Source organism: Anomalospiza imberbis, chromosome 20 (assembly GCF_031753505.1).
Source record: "Anomalospiza imberbis isolate Cuckoo-Finch-1a 21T00152 chromosome 20, ASM3175350v1, whole genome shotgun sequence".
Taxonomy (NCBI): Eukaryota; Metazoa; Chordata; class Aves; order Passeriformes; family Viduidae; genus Anomalospiza; species Anomalospiza imberbis.
The window spans coordinates 10,942,934-10,961,641 of record NC_089700.1 but is presented as its reverse complement, the minus strand read 5'-3'; the positions used below and the strand labels follow the sequence as shown (position 1 = coordinate 10,961,641).

The 18,708-nt window shown below is 55.9% G+C and overlaps 1 protein-coding gene across 2 annotated transcripts in view; it reads left to right on the top strand.

The window, feature by feature from the left end:
- The first annotated feature begins 287 nt into the window (after window positions 1–287).
- CLUH (clustered mitochondria homolog) overlaps window positions 288–18,708 on the top strand; it is a 33,015-nt gene continuing 14,594 nt past the window's right edge. Inside the window, exons 1-10 of one of the 2 annotated variants that reach the window (XM_068210781.1) lie at window positions 288–454; window positions 11,632–11,828; window positions 13,358–13,529; window positions 13,691–13,834; window positions 14,028–14,155; window positions 14,787–14,941; window positions 15,757–15,882; window positions 16,751–16,898; window positions 17,633–17,725; window positions 17,957–18,651. In XM_068210781.1, the coding sequence (XP_068066882.1) occupies window positions 340–454; window positions 11,632–11,828; window positions 13,358–13,529; window positions 13,691–13,834; window positions 14,028–14,155; window positions 14,787–14,941; window positions 15,757–15,882; window positions 16,751–16,898; window positions 17,633–17,725; window positions 17,957–18,651 (1,973 nt within the window). In that variant the 5' untranslated portion in view covers window positions 288–339. Of the gene's footprint in view, window positions 455–6,149; window positions 7,052–11,631; window positions 11,829–13,357; window positions 13,530–13,690; window positions 13,835–14,027; window positions 14,156–14,786; window positions 14,942–15,756; window positions 15,883–16,750; window positions 16,899–17,632; window positions 17,726–17,956; window positions 18,652–18,708 lie in introns of those variants that run through there. The other variant, XM_068210780.1, reaches the window with a different exon arrangement.

Below are 18,708 nucleotides of genomic sequence, written 5' to 3'. Positions count from 1 at the left end.
GCTCACACCCGGGACCGGCACACCCGGGACCGGCACACGCGGGACCGGCACACGCCGCTCCCCGGCCGTGGGGTCAGCCCGGGGGCCCCAGGCGCCGCACGGTGACCTTGCGGCCTCCGGGAAGGACGCAGGCGGCCGGTGACCTTCCCCGGGGTTTGGGGGGGCTCCCCGGCCGTACCCCGCGGGGCCGAGCGGGGCCGAGCGGGCCGGGCCCGGCGCGGCGGGCGCGGCCCCTTTAAGGCGCTGCCGGCGCGCGGGGGTTGGGCCCTGGCGGGCGCCGTAGCAGCGGCGGGGCCGCACCACGTGGGCGGGCGGACGGCGCTGTCCTTCGGCGGGCCCATGGTCATCCGAGCGGGCGAGATGCCGCCGGCCGCCGTGCCGGCCGCGCAGGGCGCCGAGCAGCAGCAGCCGGCACCCCGCGCCAGCCGGCCCGCCGAGACGCAGCAGCGCCCCGGTAAGGAACCGGGCCGGGGCCTGTGGCGGGGGCGCGGGCCGGGCTGCGGCGCCGGGGATGCCCGTCCCGAGGATGCCCGAACCAGCGGTGCAAACGCACCGCTCCCTCTCCGCCGCCGGCGCTCTTAGATCCCGCCGGAAAGGTCGCGGGGGTCTGCGGGAGCGGGCCCGGGCCCGCGCTGGGCACCCGGGCCGGTTCCGGCAGCTCGGGCGGCTCGTCCTACCGGGGACAGCCCGGCGGAGCGGCCCGGGCGCGCCCCGTGCGGGGCCGTGCTCCCGCGGCCCGGGGGGCCGCGTTCCTGCGGCGGAGCCGTGCTGGGGCCCGGCGGCCCCGCCGCGCCTGGGGAAGGCTCCCCGCAGCCCCGAGGCTGCGCCGGCTGCCGGGGCCGGAGGCCGCAGCGGGGCCGGGCCGCGCGGGTTCGGGTGCCCTCCCGTGCCGCAGCGGGGCCGAGCCAGGGCTGGGGCCCGGGGGAGCCGCGGGGTCAGGCGGCGCCCCGGGGCTGGGCGGGCCCGTCCCGGCGGAGCGGGAGCCCCGGGCCCGGTGAAGGTCACCTTCATGGGGCCGCTCCACCGCGCGGCCGCGGGGGGGCCCGGGCCGGGAGCGCCCGTGCCCGGCCCGCGGGGAGCGGCCCCGGCCCTCCGTGGGGCCCGTGCGGCGCTCCCGGGAGCCCGTGGGCGGCGGCGGGCGCTCCCGGCCCGGGTGCGGGAGCCGAGCTCGTTCCGGGCACCGCGTGGCGCTGCCCGCGGACGGACGTGCGTGTCCCGGGGGTGGTGGGCAGCGAGGGCTGGGACCTCCTGGGCGTTCGGGCTGCGGGCGCCGCTGACATGTTAGAAAATACTCATGAGCGAGAGCTTTCCTGGAAAGGGCAGAGGCTTGTTCGACATCTCAGCTATAAATTGCAGGTTTAACTAGTTATTTGCTGGCTGTTCTTGCTCTGTGTTGGAGCCTGAGTGGCTCAGGGACAGTGTGCAGCTCCATGTCCTCGCTGTTCTCAGCGCCAGCTCCCGGGCTGGCACCGACCCTGAGATGCCTCCAGCTTCCCCGGGTTTGCTCAGTTGAGTGTTTGTATCTTCAAGAACTTAGAAGCCTGAGCCCCCATCTCAGGCTCAGCTCTTTTCTCTGGTCTCTAAAGCAAAAAGGCACAGAAGCAGCATGGCTTGTGACTGGCCTTCGTCCTGAGGCACGTGAATCCCCTGACTGACCCACACGTCGCTTCCATCCCCCACTGGTTTTATGGTATCGAGGTGGATTTTTGAAGTTTGTCACCTAAAGCAAAGTTCACTGGCATTTGGTAGTGGAGCAGGTTGGATGCAGTTCAGGAGTGGGAAGCTCAGTGCTGGTAGCCTCCCCCTCTCACCCTCTGATTTTGCAGCAAGCATCATGCCTGTAGTGCCAGCAACCAGGTTAAAAAGTTATGCAGTGTAATCTCTGCCTCTCCAACCACAATTGATTGCTGAGGGAGGATGGCAGGTGGAAAAATCCTTTGTGTGTTTCTGCACTGCACGTGGAATCTGGGGAAGAGCAGGGTCAGCCTGGCCACCTTGGCATCACAAGCTCTTGTTCCTGGGCTCTGGTGTTCCCAGTGCTGTGTGTGCCCTGCAGAGCACCTGTGTAGGAAGGCACTGGCTGTGTCTGGGCAGCTCTCAGTGCCTGGAGCCGTGGGCAGGCTGCGAGTGGGCTCCTTGCTGCAGAAACCCACCCGAGCTGTGCCAGGCACCCGGGCTCGGGTGCTGGGCTCTGTGCCAGGCAGGAGGGCTGATGGCTGCTGCTCTCTTCCCCCAGCCTAGAAACCGTTGAGACTGCTCTGACCTTCTGAGTGCAGAAGCATAAAAGCATGGACAGTTGGGGTTCCCGTAATGATTTCTTATGGGCACAGTTTTGGGTTGTTACCTTTCCTATCAGCTGGTGTGAGATCAGACAGCCAGTGTGTGCAGCGTTTCTTGGATTATTTTTATTCCTACAGTTTTCTCTGCCTTAGAACAAGTTTCTCACATACAAGTTTAGCAGTGCTTCTAGCTACTGTAAAATGCCTTTCAACCTTGCCTTGCCCAAATTTGTTTTCTCCTAGCTCAGTCCCTCTGTCCCCGAGCTCCCAGACCTCCCTGCTTTCAGACACGTCTTCCGTTAGAGCAGTGGAGAATGCAGGTGTTAATGGAAAACTGCTGTGGAGGCAAGTGTAGCTGTGCACTGGCAACAAGGTCAGAAGGCTGATTCTTAATCTGGGGATCTGCTATCACTCTGTTGCCCAACCTTGGAGGTTCACTGGTGTTTTGGAAAGGACTGAATTGCTGGCAGTCGGGGTTTTTAATACGCAGCTCTAACAGGCTTGGTGGGGACAGACAGAAAGTTGTGCAAGAGAAATCTGATCACTAGTACAAGGTTAAGAAGAGGAAAGGAGTGTGATAACACAGCATCTGTATGGCAAGATGAGGGATGGGAACCCGAGGGGATCGTGTTCGGGGCGGGTCTGTCAGTGGGTTAAGAGCTGAGCTCCCACTGGAAGCTCTCTGTTCTGCCTGAGCAGCCTTGCTCCTGGGTTTCCCAGCTGAAAAGTGGAAGTAAGTAGGTCAGGAACATGCACTCAGATAAATCCACCTGCAGACTCAGAACGGCCTCGTGCACAGTAAAACCAGCACCCTGTTGCAGAGTCTTGTGTTTACCTTCATTGTCTGTACATGACTAAACTTGGCAGCACACCCCTCTTCTGGCACAGCTTCCCAGCACTTGCTTTACTTTCCTGCATTGTGCTCCATTGGTTGTGCTGGAAAGTTGTTATTTCTAGAAGTTTTACAGGTCTGAAGTTCATGCATTTTTTAATTTGCATTTGAGAAGCAATGCCAGTCCTTGGGGCAGTGCTTGGACAGTGTGTCAAAGATGAAAACCAGCACGTGGTTCCTCCTGTGGTGGCAGTGGCTGTCACTTTTGGCAGTAGGTCAGGTTTTTGCCATAGTAGCAAGGCTCTCTCAGGATTAGCTTTTGGTTGGCATGTTTTTCTAAAAAAGCATTTCCTTAGTTTGTCTTTCACGTTAAAGAGAAGTCTCTACTACAAGCTGTTGAAGAGGCTGCAGGCTCAGAGAAGTTGTATGTAGTTATGTCCAATGACATAAAACTGCAGGATCATGAATCTTGCCAGAGCTCCAGCGGGTCGGATTAGCCTGAGACTAGCCCTGCTTCCCAGGCTCCCCACTAGCCAGCCTCCTGCCCTTGGGGTTGGATGAGACTGGTAATGGTAATGTGGATCCTGGCTGTTACCAAGCTGTGCCGTGCCGTGCCGAGTACCCTGCGTGCTCTGTCTTTGCTGTTGGTGTCCCTGGAGCCTGCAAGGTCTCCGCAGCCCGGAGGCTCAGCTGCAGGTTGGGCAGTGGTGCCAGCTGGGTCAGGCACTGTGCGAGCTAGGGTGGGTCACTCGGTGTGCCTGGCAGAGGGGTTCCTCTGGGGCGGGCACTTTCCCGGGCTGCTGCTTGCAGCACTCTCGCAGAGCTGCGGGCGCAGCCGCCCGGTCCTGTCCCCTGAGCCGTGCGGGGCCCGGGCGGCTCGGGGCAGCCGGGCGAATGGACACAGCTGTGCCACGGGGCAGCCGGGGCTGCTGGGGCCCTCACAGCTGTCAGACCTCCCCTGCAAAACCTGCCCAGAGAGCATCAGGTTGGTTCCCCGCTCTTGCTGTCCCAGTAGCTTTCTGAAACTAAGGTATGCGCAAGAGTAAAGCACAGAGACTTGGAGGATTATGGGCTGGTGCTTGGTTTCTGTCTGAAATACAATTCCTTCCTTCGGCTCTCTTGAAATCTGAGAAACATGCTCTTCCTGACACAGTTAATGTTTTTGTTGGTGCGGATCTTTGCACTTTGCATTAGTCCTACTCTCTGCGCCTGGTTTCTGTGGTGTTTGAATTGTGTGTTATTGTAGCAGGGTCACCCATACAGCCAGTTTCAAGGCTAGGTTAATGAAAAGTTTTGGCCAGATAGAAAGTTTACAAATGAGTTTAAATGTAGTTCCCAGATGTGGAGAGTGCAGGGTGGGTAACTCAGGGTGCCAGATGCAAAGCACAAGGCCTTTCAGCAGCTCTAAGTGCCTGAGCCAGCAGCTGTGGGACCCTGTGGATGTCCTGGGGCTTGGCCCTGCCCAGAGCACTGCAGGCTGCAGCCTCACCATGCTCTGCTCTCTCTCTGGGCCTGTCTCAGTGGTGTGAAGCTGCTGAGAAATAAAGGCAGAGCTTGCACCTCTGCCCACAGATGTCTTAGAACCAATTTGAGTTTAATGATGGCAGTAGAGCAGCTCTAATGTTTCACTGTGGGCTCTTATTAAAAGAAGTCCTTGTTGAACCTAAAGTGGGAAGTTCCTGGGAAGCTGTGGTTTCTGCAGGGGAGGCAGAGGGAGGCATCTCCACGTGTCTCCCACCTTCCCTAATGGGATGTCCTGCAGAAATGTTTTCATTAGGGCCATCTCTGGAGCTAATGCCTATTCATTTAGACAATTTATTTGGATTAATTTAACTATTTATTTAGTTTCATTTATTATTCAGCTAAAATTTAATTTGCATTTGCTGTACATTGTGAGCTCACCTACACATGTGAGCTTGTTTTGGCTGTAGTCGAAGAAATGCAGCTCAGCTTCATGAGACCTGACCAGGTGCTTCTAGGAGATTCCTCCTCTTCCCAGAGGTATGTTTGTAAGGAGGAAGAGTTGAAGCTATCAGTACATATGAAGTCCTTCAAAAATCACAAACCACAAGAAAAGCACAATGCCTATGTGATCTGAAAGTTGGTGCTGGCTCTTGGGACTGAGGCGTACCCAGTCGTGAGGCTCCAGAGCTCCAGGGCCTGTCCTGTGCCAAGGGAGTGATACCTGGATGATGCCAGCGATGGAGGGTGAGGGGCCTGCAGCTGTGGCACGGCCTCGCTGGAGGCAAGCAGTGGCCTGCTTGGCCACAACCTCGCTGGCCCACCCGCTGCTTGGAGAGCGCTCCAGCTCCACAATCCCTGCTTCAGTTGCCATGGTTTTCTTTAAGTAGCATGGAGAGAGGAGAGGTGTTAGGGGGTTGTGTGTGGTTTTGTGGTTTGATTGTGTTTTATATGGCAGAGTAGCGTGAGAGGAGAGAAAATTCGTCTAGAAACTACTTACTGGTTCACAGCCTGAATGCTTTGTGCTCGCCTGCTTAGTATGGATGGCTGTGCCGGGCCCGGGCGTGCCATAGTAACTGCCCTCGCCTTGTAATTCAATGCATCTCACTTGCTCAGGTTTGGCACAGCGCTCGTCCCAGGCTGCACTGGTGTGGCACTCGAGATCGGGCTATTTATAACCGGCGCGGCCGGCATCCCCCGAGTGCCTGGGAAGCCGTGTGAGCCCGGCTGGGCTGCGGGGCAGGAGAGCAGAGCCGCAGCTGCGGGAGCTGCTCTGCGCCTGGCGGCCGGCGAGGCAGCTGGGGACAGGGCCGAAGGCTGCAGTGGATGAAGATCCCCAGGCAGCACTTTGGGCAAACTGCTGCAAGCCCAGCATCCAATTCTGGTGAGCACAGGGGACGTGGGATCCTGCGCAGAGTCAGCTGCTGGTCCCCCTGTGTCCTGCCACGCTGGGGCCAAGTGGGCATTCTCTTTGGAGAAAACGCCTGACTGCGAGAAGGCAGCGGAGGGCACGGGCTGCGTGTGGGAGAGTGCCTTGTGGGGGCTTCAGTGTATGTGTGAAACACAGCTGACTCTTCTGATCCGGTGCTGCACCAGCCAGGCATGGGAAACAGCCTTTTTGCGAACTGCTGCAGGCAAGTCACCGATCTCCTCTTCCAGCCACGCAGCTCTGGCTCACCCGACGAGAGGTCGCCCCTCTTGCCGAAGTCTCCCACAAGCTGCGCTGTCTGCCCAGAGATGCCAGAAGCTGCCCAGTGTGCTGGGCTGTATCCAGACATCATCCCCAGTGAGGCGGTGACTGGAAGCCTGCAGAAGGGCACTGAATACATCCAAGACCTATCCGAGACCAAGGACAAAGAAGGAATGATGACAGTTTGTGATAAGAGCGGTTTGAGACCTGGCGCCGGCACGGTTGGCCTGCTCCAGCGGACAGAGGCATCCCGTGCAGTGGCTGTCCTTCCAGCCGACCTTGGGGACAGGCCGGCAGGGCTGGTTGATCATGCTCAGTCACTTGAGGCCTTCCAGAGCTGTGTGAAACTTGAGGACAGCGGCTTAGCCCACGGATCCTGCCGCCGGGTGGCAGCAGCTGACGGCAGAGCGGGCCCTGGAGCACATTCCGCTGGCCAGGGCCACGGCGAGGGGCGAGCGGCCGTGCGCCTGCACGCAGCCTCAGCGGCTCCAGACAGCGTGCTGAAGTGCAGAGGTCCTGCTCCCTCCCCAGGGAGCCCTGGGACACCGTCCTCTGCTCTGCCATCAAGTGCAGGGAAAGCCCTGCCAGCACAAAGTGCAGTTGTGCTGCCTGTTCCCCCTGGTGAGGTGTCACCCAAGGCTCAGAACACAAGCGCTGGTTTTGTGACAGAGCCTACTGGCTGTCCCAGCAGAAGGTCAAGCTGCGATGATGATTCCCAGGCCCAGGTTCTGTCCTCAAAGCAGCAGCAGCAGAAGAAGAAGAGGAAGAAAAAGAAGCTTCCTCTCCCAGGTGCTCTGTCCTGCTACATGGAGCCACCACACCGTATGCCCCTCACAGGGGTGGGTGGCTGTGTGTGCCTGTGGGATGGGGCAGCACAAAGGAGAAGGGAGGGCTGCAGAGGTGATTTACCTTCACAGGTGAAGGAGGAAGGTGGTGAGTTATCCCACCTGGGTGTGTACCACAGAGGGACCTGTCTGTGCCTTGTTCATGTCAGCAAAGCAAACTTAAGGGCATTTTGCTTGACTTTTTCTCAGTTCATAAGGCAAATCCTTCTTTTGTTTGTAACTGCAAACGTGGTCCTTGTAAAGGATGGGAGTGGATGTGCCCAGCCCAGCCTGCAGCGGGTTGGGTGGAAGTGTGCAGCTGTGAGGGGCCAGCACAGGGAGCCTTTGGCTTCTTTCAGCTGTGTGCAGGTTGAGGACAGGCCTGAGCTGCAGGGGTGGAGCAGCTCCATCAGCTGTGCTGAGGATGGGATGTGCCTTCTCTTCCTTCACCTGGTGCATTTTTGCAGTGCAGTGGGGACAGTGGGCCCCAGCCAGTTGGCCTCTCAAAATGGCACTGGAGCTGATAATAGGAAATGCATTCCAAAAGTTGGTGCTGGTAAAGGTAGGGGGTTTAATTTTTAGTTTTCTCCCTCTAACGATTTCTCCAGTTACTAAATGTAGGAAAGGAAACTCCCCACTGACAGAGCAGTCCCTGCAGACCAGGCTAACTCCCAGCAACATAGTGTCGCTGACTTCTGGATCCGATAATCTTTGAAAAGGATTTGTGTCTGACTTTGGTTTAGAAGATTTGTTTGAACGTAAATCAGTAATTAACCAGCTCTTCCCAGGATCTGTGCTGTCTATCACTGTGTGCTGCCAGCAGGTTTTGGGTTCAGGTGTGTGCCCTCCCTCACGCCAGGATCTGCGCACAGGGGTTTGCCAGGTGCCACTGCCACAGCCTGGCTGTAAATAGGAAGCGTGATTAAAGCAGGCCCTGTCACCCTGGCGTGTGACCTCCTTGTCCAGGCGCAGAGATGAAACCTAATCCTCCGTCTGATCCTGTGTGCCAGGTGTGACCGCAGATGGGCGGGTGCAGGTCGCTGCCCCGGAGCAGCGGTGCCTGGCCACGCTGGGCTCCGCTGCAATGCCCGGCCATGCTCTGCTCCGGTGCCCGGCCGTGCTGCGCTCTGCTCCGGTGCCCGGCCACGCTCCGCTGCAATGCCCAGCTGCGCTCTGCTGTGCTCCAGTGCCCGGCCATGCTGTGCTCTGCTCCGGTGCCCGGCCGCACTCTGCCCCACTGCGATGCCCGGCTGCGCTCCGCTCTGCTCCGGTGCCCGGCCCCTGCTTCGCTCCGCATGTGCGCAGGGATTGCTCGCTGTGCTCAGGGCAGCAGTGCGAACACTGCTTTACAGCACGGGCCGGAGCTCGGCAGCTTCCACCACACCTCGGCCACGAGCTGCAGGAGGAGGGTCCTTGCTGGGGCACAGGCATGTCCCTTGGAATGACAGGGGAGACCAGAGGTCACAGCCTTCGGTCGAGACCACAAACCTGCGTGTCGAGGCCGACGTGACCCGGCAGGGATCTCCATCTGCAGCAGCGAGCAGGAGCAGGGTGGTAAGCGGGAGGAGCGGCCGGGTTTGCCCCCGGAGCGGGTGGAACCGCTTCCCTGTGACTCAGGCACCTCCCGTGAGCCATCTGGGCTGCAGCGCATGGCAGCCAGACACGGCTGCCAGCCTGCTTGGGGCTTGAAGTGAGAGCAAGGAAAAGGAGAGAGGTCTCTGCAGGTGTCTTTAAGGTGTTCCTCTGCCTCCTCCTGCTGCCTCAAGTAGGCTGAAATCCTGTGAAATCCATGAGTGCCCCATGATGCACCTCCCTCTGCGCTGGCACTGCTGAGGACGCAGCACAGTTGGGCTGCAGCGGGTGGGAGGATCTGGTGACCCACTTTAAGGCACGTGGGTGCAGCTCTGCTTCCCTCGGGGACCACATCAGGTGAGTCAGCACCCAGCAGGCAGCACGGCCTCCAGGCCAGCTCGTGCTTCATGGAAACATACCCATTCTGTACAGAGCCCCTCTGGAAAGCCTTGCCTGGCTCACTTCTGAGGGTTAACCGGCTGCACAGCAGATCTTTCCCAGTCCAGACTTAACTTTCGTCTCTAAACTTAAGACTGTGCTGGCTGGAGCTAGATCCTCTAGCATAAGGAGTCATGAAGGTGTTGCCTCTACGTGTCTCTTGTCACAAAGTGCAGAGCTGTGCCGGCCCTGCCTTCACTCAAGTAAGGAAAAGAGGGGTGAAAGGTGTGAACATGTTGTATTTCTGCAGACTAGGAGGAGTATTCTGATTTCTGAAACACTAGGTAGTTTGAGGATCTTACACCACTGAGCAGTGAAAAGCAGAAGTGTGGTCCTGGCTGGTAACTTTCCCTTGCTGTGTTCAGATTTTCCTGTCTCACTTGGCTTTGCTGCTGAAGGTGTTTGCTGTTCTCCAGACTGACGTGTGCATGGGTTGCAGTGCCAGCCTTCCTTTCAGCCAAATTCTGTCTCCTTTCTGGCTACCACAGCAGGAACAGAAGTGATCCTGCCCTGCTTGGGTGGGCAGGTGCTGGGCCAAGCCTGGCTCGGGCGCCTGGCAGGTCATCCTGTCTGCAGTACCGGTAGCCCCAGGTGTAGCATTTCCGTGGTGGCTTGTCTACACTCCCTCCAGATCCCCACGTGTTCAGGCAGCCCAGGAGTATGGCTGTGCTGGCTGTAGGGTGTGACGAGGGGCTCTCCCCAGCCCTTTGGGCATGGTGTGGTTTTTCTGAAACCACATCTCTTGAGGCACTCTTGCATGGAGCTTCTCTTCCTCCTTTCTAGCATGACAGCAGCTTGCTGGAGCCAGAGCCAGTCTCGTCTGACTTGCCCATGGCTTCATCTGTCAAAGAAATGAGCAGCAAGTGCTGGGGACATATGCACAGTGGCAGGGAACATGAGCAGCAGCTGCTGAGCTGCTGAAGGCATCTGAGGCTGCGTGAGGTAGCTCTGCTACCTGCTGCCTTTCAGAATGGCTGTGCTCTCATTGTGTTTTTTGCCCTTTTCCCATGTCCTCAGTCAGTCCTGACAGTCATCTCTGAGGGTTTGCTGTTGGCAGTCATCACCTGGGGCAGGGACGTGACCCTCCAGGGATGCTTTTGCAGGGCTTGTTGCTGCAGCCTCATGTTGTGCTCCAGAGGTGTGCAGGGGGATGTGGTGTTGCCATCCCTTTTCTGGGTTATTGTGAAGACTGGATGACTTCTCTGGGCTGCAGGAGCAGTTGGGGCTGATGGAGAAGAACTGGCTGTGACAGCTGTAGGTCCTCAAGCCACAGCACCAGTCTGGGAGGTGAGGGAGGCTGAGCTGCCATTTCCCCTGGAGTGGGGACTGGTGCCTTGCTGGGAGGTGAGGATGAGGAGAGACACGTGCCAGATGGAGCTGGCTGCAGGGCTGCAGCCTCGAGGCATTAGCCTGGCTTGCAGCTGTCCTGACCCTGTGCAGCCTTGCAGAAGGGCTGTTTCTGCTGCCTGGGAAAGCGCCCCACCTGCTCCATCTGTGCTGCCTGCAAGTGGGTGCCTGAGAGCACCAAGCTGGAACTGCTGCTGCGTGTGACCTTGGGGTGCAGCTGAGTGTGCCGGGCCAGCCCTGCTGGGAGCACAGCCTGAGGGACACGATGCCTGCTGTTCTCCAGCACCCACTGCCTGGGTGTGCGGGCTGGGGTGGTGCCCTTGGGGCACCGGCCTGGCATGCTGGGGGCAAGGGGTACTCTGCCATCTCCCAGAATTGCCATCAGCAGCTCTTTCCGCTCTTCCAACTTCTCCTGGCACCCCCTTAGTCCTCTTTAGTGTGGTCCCCAGCCTGGTTCAGAGGATGTAGGCTCCTCTAGGAGACTGGCAGCTTCCTAGATCTTATCAGCTCTCTGACGCTATCCAGCTCATTGGAAAAGAAAACAAACCATTGCAGAGCTGTGAGGTGGGTGCAGAGAGCTCCCCAGCCCTGTGACACATCTGTCTAAATGAGCACTTAAATGTCGTCACCATTTTCTTGAATAAAAGTGCTTAGGCAAAGCCTCACCCTGGCACCATGGGATCTCTGCAAAGTATTTTGGAAATGCCAAGGGTGGCCAAATGCGGGCAGGGCCGTGGGAGCTGCTGTGTGCCTGTGGAGTAACCGGGCTGCCATGTGAGCGCAGCGGTGCCCGCTGGCCTCCCTCTCCCTTGCTCTTTAACGTGTTGGTGCAGAGGTTACAGCTGCCTCCAGGCCGCAAAGTACCACACACCCTTTTTTTTTTTTAATTAAGAGGCTTCTTAAGACAGCTCAGTGTGGTGTACACTGACCCATCCTTCCTGCTCTCCTTCCCTTCCCTCTCTGCACATGTTTTGTGGAAGATGCAAACACCGCAGGCAAGCGAGAGCACCTTAATTATGCTGTGAGGAAAGGGAGGGAAGGGCCTGGCACACCTCTGTCTAGTGAACAGCAAATGCAGAATAAAACCCTGCCTTTTAGCCCCTGATTAGCTCGGGCTTTGCAGTGTCCAAGCCAGTCTCTGCAGCCCATTGGAGAGGACCTGGTCTAAACCCCTCTCTTCTTGCCCAGAGCACCCGTCTGGCGTGGCACTGATGAATGGCAGCGGCCCACATGACAGCCTCAAGGGCGAGAAGGATGCCAAGCAGAATGGCCATGAGGAGGCTGACCCGGGAGAAGATGGGAACGACCAGGAGGTCATCGTCATACAGGATACGGGATTTACTGTCAAGATCTGTGCACCAGGGATAGAGCCCTTTTCCCTGCAGGTACCTGCCCTCACCAGCTGGGGAAGGGAACAGAGGTGGTGGGGAGTATTTGAGCCAGATCCTTCCAGCCAGGCAGGCAGGGAAGGAGACAGTGCCTGGGAAAGGCCCCTGTTAACCCTCACAGTCTGGACAGGACCTTCAGGCTGCTTGCAGCTCCCTGACCTGTCTTCTGACCAGGACTAGGTGGGGAAGGAGGCAGCAAAGGATGGAGGGTGCAGGAGACTGCCTGGCCAGTGCCTTGAGAGAATGGAGGGAGAAGGGACATGAGCGAGAGGCTGCCTAGCCCAGGCCTGCCTGGGCATTGCAGGGACAGGGAGGGTGTTTCATTCTGGATCCCAGGTGTGGAGCAAGGGGAAGGAGAACTCACTGCAGTGTAGCTCTTTGTCCATCACAGAGGGGCTTGGCTATGGAGCTGAGCACAGGGAAAATGGCCTTCCCACTTCTGGGCTGTTTTAAAGAAGTGTTGTGAAAACATGATTTCTGGGCCTGAGTGAGGAAGGGAAAATCCCTTGCTTGCTCAGCAGTTATGACATGATGCTGCTTCAGGCCAGCCTGGGTTTGGTACAGTGACAGGTGCTAACACAGCTCAGGGAGCTCAAGCACCGGCCTGAAGACCAAGGGAACGATGCAGTCTCCACTTCCCTCTGCATGGAGAGCTCTGCCTCATGTCATGTGGACAGTGACGTGCTGCCAGGTCAGGATGGGCTCTGATGGGCCTGGTTCATAGTCCCATTTAGCTTGACACTTCACCAAAAACTATCTGAATGAAGTATCTCCTAATTTTGGGGAGAAGCATCTGGAATCTAAACCCAGTGGGAAGTTCTTATCTCCCCAAGACTGGCAGAGAGTGCAGCAAAATCCCATCCCCTGTGCAAATAGCTGCATCTCAGCCTGGCTTTTTGTCTCCTTGAAATCCCCCTGGCTGTTAGTTTTAATAGGCTAATAATAGCAGGCCGTGTTGTTTACAGCAGCTTATGTAAACTACCCGAGTCCTCTGGGTTTTCCAGCAGTGTCAGCGGTGCTGGAGCAGAGCAGGGAGGTGGGGGAGCAGCCCCGGTGCTCAGGGCAGGTCTGGCCTCCCCTGAGCCGTGTGGAGGTGTGGCACTGGCACAGACACACCACGCATGGGGAGGAAGAACTGGGCTGTTTTCCATGTGCAGCATTCAAGGTCTCACCTCTAGTGTGGTGTGAATGGATAAGGGAAGAACCCCGCTTCCCCCACCACCTTCTGTTCCTTCGCTGCCCTCTGTCACCTCTGTCCCACGCCAAGTGCTTGGTGCAGTGCCTGGCTGTTACATCTGTGGGTGCCAAGCCCCGTGGGGTGGAACTGAGGTGGCTGACCCTGCCAGAGGTGACAGTGCCCTCCCAGCAGGAGCAGAAGTGATCTTCCTGGGAAGGGAGGTACAGTCTGCCTTTCCAAGCCTGGAGAGAGAGGTCAGAGAGGTTTTTGATACTGCAGCTGAGGGGCAAAGTTTGGCAAGAGCATGTGGGAGGGTAAACAATAATTGTCTGGGTTCTTAATTCTTAAGGTTTCTCCTCAAGAGATGGTGCAAGAAATCCATCAAGTTTTGATGGACCGGGAGGATACCTGCCACCGGACCTGTTTCTCCCTGCAGCTGGATGGCAACGTCCTGGATAACTTTGCTGAGCTGAAGACAATTGAAGGACTGCAGGAGGGCTCGCTGCTGAAAGTGGTGGAAGGCAAGTTCCTTCAGACTTGGGAGGGAATGAGCGAGGGTGTTCTTAGGGAGTGATTTTGGCCACCTGTCAGCTCTTTCCTGTGGTTCCATTTTGAGACCTGTGTGCCAAAGGAGTAAGCAGCTGTCTAATTCCAGTTTCTTCCCTCACTTTTTGGTCGTCAGAGCCATACACAGTGCGAGAAGCCAGGATACATGTGCGCCACATCCGTGACCTTCTGAAGAGTCTTGACCCATCAGATGCTTTCAATGGTGTGGACTGTAACTCATTGTCCTTCCTGAGTGTCTTCACTGAAGGAGACCTGGGAGGTATGGGTCAAAAAGACTTCTCTTGTGTTGTCAGTGGTTTCATTCCCTGACTCCTTGCTTAGTTAAACACACAGTAACAATCAGCAGGAGTGCAGAGAATACTTGGAGTACTTCTGCATCCCTCTTTGAATGATGACTGGGGGAGGGAATGCTGCACTTCTCAGAACTGACTTTGTGTCTCTGTCCATTCTAGACAGTGGAAAACGGAAGAAGAAAGGTACTGAAATGGAACAAATTGACTGCACCCCTCCTGAACATATCCTGCCAGGTAGCAAAGAGAGGCCCCTGTGTGCCCTTCAGCCCCAGAACAGAGACTGGAAGGTAGAGTTCTCCTGTGTCATTGAAACAGCTGCTGGCACATTCCTCACAGCAAACTGGTGGTCAGGGATTGAAAGCTGAGCTGAAGTGGACTTTGGGATTTGCTCTGCTTGGTGCTTAACAAGTGCTGGGATAGCACTGCTTAGCCAAAAGAATAAAGTCCAGGAGCTGGTGTGCAAAACACTGGACATGGAGTCTGGACATCTGCAGAGTGTGGAAGGGCCAGGCTTGTTGGGCTGGGTGGCAGAGAAGGGAAAGCAGCATTCCTCTGCAAAGTCCTGGAGACAGGATCTGCAGGTCACTACAGATTGCCCTTAGCTTTCCCATGCCCTCCCACTCGGATTGTTTAGAAGCTGCCATTTGAAAACAAGTACAGCAAGAAATCCATACCCTGTGCAGCCCAAAGGCCCAGGGTGTCTGTTTTCACCCCTGTCTCACGGTGTGAAAGGCAAACTGGTGGACTGCAGAGGGCTCAGGAAGCTGTGCTCTGGAGACCAGGTGCGTTTGTAAGCTCTGTTTCTGGAATCGAGCAAGGGCAGCAGGTAAAAGGGATCTGGCGTGTACATTGAGTGACTCGAACTCAAAGAAATTAGTTCCTGCTGACAGGAGTTGCTTCTGTTGTGTTCTGCTGTAGCCTTTGCAGTGCCTGAAGGTTTTGACAATGAGTGGCTGGAACCCTCCACCCGGTAACCGGAAGATGCACGGGGATCTCATGTATTTGTACGTCATCACGGTGGAGGATCGGCACGTCAGCATCACTGCCTCCACTCGGGGATTCTACTTGAATCAGTGAGTAACTGAGATTCTTTCTGTCCTGCCCTGCAGCAGCCAACTGGAAAACAACTCAAAAACAAACAGTTGCAGCTTTTTTTGTTTTTTCCTGTGGCAGAAACAGCCTATTTTAATTAGCTGCTCACGTGGGTTTGTGGGAGTTGCTATACTGGATTGGGCTGTTCACTTATGCCTGGTACCACTTCTCCACAGTGGCTAAATGCCTGGTGCTTTAGGGAAAGTTTAAACATCCCATAATGTCATCAGCTATTTAGAGCATTTTGAGTTGGGAGGAAATTCCTTCCTGACTATTGCAACTATCACATTTTGCCCTGAAGCAAAAGCACAGCCTGTCAGAACTGCCTGAGCTGGGTGCAGATTTGACTACAAATAATTTCTTTTTTTGCTTTTTTAATGGTAACTGTGAGAGGCTGTTGTGTCTGTGCCTGTTGGAGCGGCTGTGCCGAGGGGGTTCTCTGTTAAGCAAAGGTACCTTTGGTGTGTTTGGGAAGTTCTGTGAAATCAGTCCTTCCCAGCTATAAAAACAGGAGGCTCTCTAGATCCTGGGGATGGCTGAAAAAGGTCTAAATTAGAAAACCATCAGGGCCAGGTACAGGGTTACTGGCTGTTTCATGCAGGGAGACTGGGTAAGGTCCTTGCTGCCCACCTGCCTTTTGGCCCCATGGTCTCTCTCCCACAGGCAAGGGCACATGGTGCAGCCTTTGATACTGTGTGTGTCTGAAGAGCTCTGTCATGTTCCACGTTCCTAGGGTGTGGAAAGTCTCAGGTATGACAATGGCTTTTGACTGTTTCTTTTTTTTTTTCTCTTGCAGGTCTACTGCATACAACTTCAATCCCAAACCTGCAAACCCCAGTTTTCTCAGTCATTCCTTGGTGGAACTACTCAACCAGATCAGCCCTACCTTCAAAAAAAACTTCTCTGCTCTGCAGAAGAAACGGTAGCAGTGCTTCTTCCTCTCTAGTTCCTTGGGCAGCCCAGTGTGAAGTTGGGGAGGCTGAGCTGTTTCTGGGGAGCTGGGTGCCACTGGTGCAGCAGGGATCGCAGTGTGTGCTTCTCTGAGCTCGTGTAGTGATGGGTGGTTGGGACACGTGAGTGGAAGCTGCAAGGACCACAGAGCACCTGACTGAACGACAGGGCAGCACCCTGAGGATCTCCCTGATCCACAAAAGAGACTGAAGCATAAATATCAGTGAAAGTAACACAAGAGGGCTTTGTGTAGGCTTACAGTGGCGAGAGATTGGTTATTTTAAACATGTCTGTGCATGTTAATATTCTGTAATTTCCTCTAGCTCCTATAATAATAACACAACAATAAGGCATTGTTTGATTCTCCCATCCTTGCTGCAGGAACCATTTGTTCTGCTCCAGGACAGTGGGTCCTGTGCAAAAGCCTGTCATTCTTCAGAGTCACTTAATGAACTGCCTCGGCTCAGCAGGGAGTGGATTGATAGGCACATTGTGTGGCTTTTGGGAGCTCTGCTCCTGCTTCATTAAGGAGATGAAAGTGACACTAGACGAGGGCTGAAATTAGCAGCAGCCTCCAGGCACCACTGTGACTATCTGGCCATTTAAAAATTGCTGTACTGTGTTGCTTCTTGGGCCAGAAGTAGCTACAGATGAGCCCCCAGCCCCTGCAGAGAGCAGACAGATTACACGAGAACCCTTCAGCAGTGCCTGGGTTTCCACTGTGCACTGCTGTTACACCATGACCTGTAGGGACCAGTGTGAAAGCACAGGGAAAATTCTCTTGGAATAGAAAGGATTCTTCCTTTACAAATGTCTAATTGTTGTTTCTCCCAAACTAGGGTTCAGAGACACCCCTTTGAGAGGATAGCCACTCCTTTCCAAGTGTACAGCTGGACGGCTCCACAAGCAGAGCACGCCATGGACTGTGTCCGGGCAGAGGACGCCTACACCTCCAGACTGGGCTATGAGGAGCACATACCTGGACAGGTACTGGGCTTGCTCTGCCTGATGACACGGGCAAGAGTTTTGCTGCCCGCTGTGCCGAGAGCAAGTTAACTTCCAAAAAGTAACCTCTGTTATTTGTGGGAGTATTTTGGTCATCAAAGGAAAGCTTGCAGGAGTCCTTGTTCTTCACAGGGCTCTTGACTACAGGGGCTGTGCTGCTCAGGCTGCAGCTCCATGAGCACAGAAGTGACTGAGAAACAGCTTCTGTGTTTATAAATTCCACGTGTTTATAAATTCTGTGTTTATAAATTCCATGTCCCTTCTCTGAAGAGTGCCACTGCACAGGAGGCAGAACACTCCCTCGTGCCAGTCAGGCCTGGACTAGCTCTTGTGGCTCTGAGCAGACTGCTCCAAATGCTTCAGCGGCAGCTTTGTAGCACAAAGTGGTGCAGGGCAGCAATGGCCAGCCGTGGGCAGCACGTGCCTGCAGCGTGCCCACAGCACTGGCTAATGACACCTGCACCGTGCTGCCCTTCAGTGCCCCTGCATGGGCTGGGCTGATGCAAGATCTGTCCCAAACTGCTGTTGAATAAAGTCCACTCTCGAGGTGTGTTCATTCCTGCTAAGTCGCTTCCTCTGAGCTCCACAGCAGCCTGAATTCTTGCCCCTTCCTCTCCCTTCTCTCCCAAAATGCCTTGTGAAGCAGGAATGCTGCCTTGCCAGCCCCTCCCCACACAATGCATTGCATCCCACAAGGCTTTCCCTCCCTCTTTCAGACCAGAGACTGGAATGAAGAGCTGCAGACCACACGGGAGCTGCCACGCAAGAACCTGCCTGAGAGGCTGCTGAGAGAACGAGCCATTTTCAAGGTAACTTTGGGATATGCAGGCAGCTCCTCACGCAGCCCCTACTTTGCTGCCTGTGTTCTGGCTCCTGGGACTTGTATTGAAGCCACTAGCCAAGCTCACAGCAGTAAAAGCCAGCGATCTGCCTGCCTGCTGAAAGGCTATTGGGAGGAGGGGAGCAAAGGAAAGCTTTGCAGGGAGCTTTGGGAGCATGGGGGCCCATCCTGACCCCGCTTTCTCTCTGTGTGCCTCCAGGTTCACAGTGACTTCACTGCAGCAGCAACACGGGGCGCTATGGCTGTCATTGATGGCAATGTCATGGCCATCAACCCCAGCGAGGAGACCAAGATGCAGATGTTCATCTGGAACAACATTTTCTTCAGCCTGGGCTTTGACGTCCGTGACCACTACAAGGACTTTGGTGGAGATGTTGCTGCTTATGTGGCTCCTACCAATGATCTCAATGGTGTGCGGACCTACAACGCTGTGGATGTGGAAGGGCTGTACACGCTGGGGACTGTGGTGGTGGATTACAGAGGTTACAGGGTGACAGCTCAGTCTATTATTCCTGGCATCTTGGAGCGGGAGCAGGAACAGAGTGTCATCTATGGGTCAATAGACTTTGGCAAGACAGTTGTGTCACACCCCAAGTACCTGGAGCTGCTGGAGAAGACCAGCAGGCCGCTGAAGATCCAGAAGCACAAAGTTCTCAACGACAAGAACGAGGAGGTGGAGCTGTGCTCCTCTGTAGAGTGCAAAGGCATTATTGGCAATGATGGGCGTCACTACATCCTGGACCTGCTACGCACTTTCCCTCCAGATCTAAACTTCCTGCCTGTTGAAGGGGAGGAGATGCCAGAGGAATGTAAGAAAATGGGGTTCCCCAAGCAGCACAGACACAAGCTTTGCTGTCTCCGTCAAGAGCTTGTTGATGCCTTTGTAGAACACAGGTGAGCAGAGCTCCCCCCTTCCTCCACCTGCAGCTGGTTAGGTCATGGTTCAAGTCA